At 59.1% G+C, this 5,591-nt stretch overlaps 1 protein-coding gene across 1 annotated transcript; it reads right to left on the reverse strand.

The window, feature by feature from the left end:
* Window positions 1-1,005: 1,005 nt before the first annotated feature.
* On the reverse strand, window positions 1,006-4,621 carry NPBWR1 (neuropeptides B and W receptor 1). The gene has a single exon (XM_072734738.1). It carries the CDS (start codon window positions 4,000-4,002, stop codon window positions 2,962-2,964), a length of 1,041 nt encoding a protein of 346 aa, XP_072590839.1. The 5' UTR covers window positions 4,003-4,621; the 3' UTR covers window positions 1,006-2,961.
* Between the last annotated feature and the right edge of the window lie 970 nt (window positions 4,622-5,591).

Raw genomic sequence — 5,591 nt, forward strand, 5'->3', positions numbered from 1 at the left:
TAATTCATAGTCCACCTCCATGGAGATGGCTCCCAGCCCCTCCCAATGAGGAAACATGCTCAAGAAAACTTTGGAATCACCTGAAGTAGGCCATCCCAGCACTGACAAGGCAAGAGAGCTGGGTCATAACCCTACTTGCTGCAGCCCCACTGTTGCTGAATACAGTTTCAGCCTGCCCACCCAGGGAAGCTTACCAGAGCACATAGGAAACCGTGTAGCCCATCCGACAGAGCTGTTTACAGTGGTGCCAGAAGAGAGAACATATTCCACAGCTTTCCCTTCCTGCAGGCGAAACCCAGTAGCTTTACCTGACCAGGATATTCAGTGAACACTCTTGCCTGATGTGGTCCCCAAACTCTGGAGATAACTCTCCCTAGAAGGCACTAAGGTGACTGAATTATGGATCCCATGTTCTCAAGCAATAGAATATTCACTTACCACACAGAATATTTCAGCTTTTCTTTTCAGAATGTTTCAGCTTTTATTTTAAACTGAGCTCCTTTCAATGTGGACTAGCAGCGTTTTTGCTTTTCACAAGCGACAGCTTAGGCACACACATTACATAACCTTACTAGGATAACTAAAGCAAAACAAATATTTTTGAACATCAGAGGTGGTATAACCAAACAACATAATTTCCACAAAGACTGCAATAATTCAACCCAGAGTTAGGCCCTTTACAATACAATACTGCAAGTAAATTCTACTTGTACATGGCTGTTTGCATATTGATTCTACCCAGTACCTAAGGCATAAAAAGAAAGTCTGAGACATACAATTTGGATTTCTATATGCTAATATTAAGGCAACAATCTAGAAATCACGACACAATAGCTTATCCAATGATTTAAAAAGCCAGGGTGAAACTGAACTAAGTCCTATTTAACCCCCCACATACCCTACTAGGGCCCTTCCCCCATGCGTTGCTGTGGCCAATACAGTGATGCCAGTGCATCTTTTCCACTAGTCCTCTTCAAGATTTCCGGACAGCCCCGGGGCGGGCGGGGGGGGGGGGGAATCTGGCCGGGATGACACAGTGGACAGATGGATTACTCAGCTTTCCCCCACTAGGTGTCCAGAGAATGTCAAAGTACAGCTACTAAGTTTATGAAAACAGATGAAGTTTCAAATCCATATGATTGCAACTGGCTGTTTGTGGCCAAATATCCACTTGACTTTTTGTCCATCACCTTAGATAATGTGGCAGTTACTCTAAGCTTAAAACTCTAATTAAAAAAAAAAAAGTACTGAGAGTTCATGAATTTTGTGAGTCATAAAGAAAATTAATGTTTCCAAGAAATTTGAAAGATACTGTAATGAACTCCAAGAGGTCTCTGAAGTCCACTAGCAGAGGACTGCTCAAAGGTACATCATTCAAAATGTAATGGAGACATAAAAAAAAAAAATACCCTCTGTATTTTGGACAATTTACTATTATTATTCGTGAGCCAAGGTAGAAGTTTCTAAATTTACATTTTTCTAAACTGATGGCTATGAATTACTGTTCTAAATAACTTTGAGGGCTAAGGAATCAATTATCATTCCCTAAAATCAGAAAGGGTGCTTGCTTTCTCCCACCGAGGGGGACTTTTCCCCTTCTATATACCTTTAAAAGGTATTTTGTACCTAAATAATTGAGAAATTGAATCATGCCCGGCAAACAAAGCAAGCAAAACCTGCCGAACACCCGCAGTCTTTTTCGCACCTAACACCCAGCTCCAGGAAACAAATATCTCCCATAAGTGGAGGTAAAGATAGGGGCTGGCCGGGCTCCCTTCTCATTCCAGGCCTAGATTATTTAGCAGGTTCACCTGGCTCGTACTGACTAAAGCACGGGGCATCCCGAGCTCCCTCCCTGTGGAAAGTCACCTGATGGAGACAAATACGAGGACGTCAGTGGTCCCGACTTCCCGAAAGAGATGAGGAATATGAGAGGGAAGGCATCAAAGGAATGGATACACACTTCCCTTTTTTGATCTCATTCAGTCCTCACAGAAATGTATGAGATTAGGGCATATATATGTGTAAAGTTCTCAGTCCTGGAAAGCAATACCCGCGCGAGGAAATGCAAGGAGCTGCTCCAGGTGGTGTGGGAGGGCACCTGGGGCAAAGGGGCGCAGGAGCACTGAAGTCACTTGCGGAAAGCAGCGAGGACAGGTAACCCAGAGCTGTGAGCAGGTGCGCTCGGGCACAGGGCACAGCTCGGCCTCCGGATGCTCCGCGCCCGCTAAGAGGCTCCGCGAGGAGGCACCACCGTGGCGCGCCTGGGAGACTCGCGCTCCCGCCCCCCGGGGCAGGGCGGGCCGGGTGCCCCCGAGCTCTGAGAGTCCCGGAGCTTCCCGAGGCAGCGGAGTAGGGAAGAGCAAGGGCAGAGACAACAGGACCTAACACAGGAGGAGGGAATCGTCGCTGTTCCCGTCCCCGTTGCGGGTAGTCACAGCCAAGCGCCGCCTCCGCTGGATGCACACGCGCGCGGACACCCCGCGCTCCTCGGGGGCGCGGGCGCAGGGCGCAGGAGCCTTGACGCGTTTCCCAGCGAGGAGGGTGAGCGGAGAAGGACGCGAGGAGGTCCCGGGCAGGCTGCTCGGCAGCTTAGGCAGAGGCGCAGGCAGCGCTTGCAGAAACCCAGGTAGCAAGGTGCAGGGACGCCGGGGGGCGCCCGCGGCATCCTTGGGCCTCTCGCGGCCCCGCATCCCAGGACCGCCCGGAGGCTGCACCTGGAGCCGAGGTTGCCAAGGCCTCGGTGGGTGCGTGGAGAGAGGGGGGACGGGCGGGGGTTCCCAGCAGCACTGCCGCCCTCTTCCCGCCTTCCCTACCCTGTGAGATCCGGGGGTCGACCGGGTTCCCCTTGGCACTAGGTGGAGCCCCGCGTGCGCTCCCGGAGACAACAGACCGTTTTGGTTGCTGTGCTCGCGGGTCGTCTAGAGCGTTTGGAGCTCCGGGTGCGGCCCTAGCGCGTCCTCAGCAAGTCCCGGGGGCGGGGGGCGGGGGCGGGCCCTGCAGCGCGGGCGCTGCCAGGACCGGGGCGCGGGGCGCGGGGCGCGGGGCGGCAGCGCGGCAGGCCAGCAGCTGGCGGAGGCCCTTGCGGAAGCTGCCGTCCAGGAAGGCGTAGAGGAACGGGTTGAGGCAGCTGCTGGCGTAGCTGAGGCTCGTGATGAAGTAGGACACGGCGACGACGAGCGGCGTCTGCGGGAGGTCGGTGGTGAGCGCCACCACGGTGCTCAGGTGGAAGGGCGTCCAGCAGAGCAGGCACGCGGCCAGGATCGCCGCCACCAGCAGCGTCACCCGCCTCTTGGCGCGGCCCAGCGCGCGGGCCTGGCCGTGCAGCCGCAGGGCGCGCAGGCGGCACAGCAGGCGGCCGTAGAGGGCGCAGACGGCGGACACCGGGACGGCGAAGCCCAGCAGCAGCGTGTAGAGGCGGCTCGCCCGCCACCAGAAGGCCTCGGGCTGCGGGAACACCAGCACGCACTGCAGCCGGCCCTGCTCGGCGTCCAGCCGCGCGAAGACCGCGAAGGGCAGCACCAGCAGCGCCACCAGCGCCCACACGGCCAGGCTCACGGCGCGCGCGGCGCGGTAGGTGCGGCCCGACACCCGGCGCGACTCGGCCGCGGCCAGCACCACCAGGTAGCGGTCGGCGCTCATGACCGCCAGGAAGTAGAGGCTGCAGAACGTGTTGCACTGGTCGACGGCCACGGTGAGCTTGCACAGGAGCTCGCCGAGCGGCCACTGCTGCAGCAGGAAGTCGGCGATGTTGACGGGCAGCACGAGGGCGCACAGCTCGTCGGCCGCGGCCAGGTTGAGGATGAACAGGTTGGTGACCGTCTTCCTGCGGGGCGCCCGCAGCAGCACGCACAGCACCGCCGAGTTGCCCGCCAGCCCCACCGCGCAGATGGCCGCGTAGACCACCGGCACGGCCACGGCGAGCGGCGGCGGCAGCGGCGGCGGCGGCGGCGGCCCGGACGCGTTGGGGGGCCGCGGCTCCGAGGATGACCCGTTGAGCATACCCGCGGGTCCGTGGGGCCGGCGACCCGGCTGCCCAGCAACGCCCCGCAGGGCTCTGCGCTCCCGGCCCTTCCGCGGCTTCTCCCCGAGGCGCGGTCCCCGCAGTCCCTCCCGCGCACCGTCGCCGCGGACGTCCCGGGCTGCAACACGGAACCGAACGCCCCGGTTAGGGCGGTCACGACGGTCCACGTGCGGCTGTCCCGGCAGGGGCCGCGTCCAGGGGACCGGGCGGGTGGCGCGGCGCCCCAGGTGTGCCCGCGTGCGCCCCTCCCGCGCTCCCTGTTGGAGTCTCACCCCAACCCGCTGAACACATCGGACAACGCGCTGCAGAGAGCGAGTCCTCACCCGGTACAGGAAACCACGCACCGGCTCCTCTTCAACACAGCCCTGCCGACGCCGGTCCCACCAGCCCCCGTGCGTGCTCCCGGGTAAGCAACTTCGGGAGCTGTCTCTGTGTCGCCCGGCTGGCGCGGGCAGGGGCGCCTTCTCGGGAGCAGCCGACTGGAGGCGGCGGGCTGCGGGGACGGCGGCGGGGACGGCTGCGGGGACGGCTGCGGGGACGGCGGCGGGGACGGCGGCGGGGACGGCGGCGGGGACGGCTGCGGCGACGGCGGCGGGGACGGCGGCGGGGACGGCTGCGGCGACGGCTGCGGGGACGACTGCGGGGACGGCGGCGGGGACGGCTGCGGCGACGGCTGCGGGGACGGCTGCGGCGACGGCTGCGGGGACGACTGCGGGGACGGCGGCGGGGACGGCTGCGGCGACGGCGGCGGGGACGGCTGCGGCGACGGCGGCGGGGACGGCGGCGGGGATGGCGGTGGCGCCTGAGGACCGAGGGTCCGCCTCCCCGCCTCTGCACCCGGCAGCAGCTCGCGCGTCCCCAGGTCCTGCCCGCGCGCCTGGAAACCGAGGGATGGCGCAGCCGCAACTGCGCTGCGCTGCCGGGACCGCCTCCCCCACCCCTCATCCGGGCAGTGGGACAGAGAGCCGCGTTACTCATAAATCCTTTTTTTCCTTGCAAATGAACGTCACTCCGTCTGAATTCATAAAAAGCTCTCCTGTGAAGAATTAAATTTAAGAGAAACAAAGCGAGGGTATCAGTGGTCTCTTTTAATAGAGAAGTGCAGTTGGGGCTCCCACCCTGTTTTTTAAAACACCGTACCCTAAATGGGCTAACGTGATTTTGAAGTTTAAGTGACATTTATACTACATCGCTATACGGAAGGGAGAAGTGAACGTAATTTTAAAATGCACATCACCTGTTTTCTAACATTCTAGTTTTCTCAGGGTTTTATAAGACGGTTAATAACAAATAATGCTGGACAATTTGAGATACTTCAGTCTTTCTAAATATACATAAGTAATGATTATTAACAAAGACAAACTGCTTCTCATAGCCCTTTAGTGTACTGTGACTTAATGCATATGTCTTAAAATATTCAGGTTGTTCAATACACTGCCCTGATTCCTTTACGCACATTCCTGATTGTCCCAGTGAGAGAACCAACCTGTGGCCTCAACAGTGTGGCCAAGTGAGGCAGAGGAGGGGCAGATTTGGGGCAGGTCTGGGCTCCAACGTTCCAATCTCG

Source organism: Vulpes vulpes, chromosome 13 (genome assembly GCF_048418805.1).
Source record: "Vulpes vulpes isolate BD-2025 chromosome 13, VulVul3, whole genome shotgun sequence".
Taxonomy (NCBI): Eukaryota; Metazoa; Chordata; class Mammalia; order Carnivora; family Canidae; genus Vulpes; species Vulpes vulpes.

What these genes read in the sequence shown, in the direction of transcription:
- NPBWR1 (XM_072734738.1), bottom strand. Translation starts at nt 4,002, where the DNA reads ATGCTCAACGGGTCATCCTCGGAGCCGCGGCCCCCCAACGCGTCCGGG.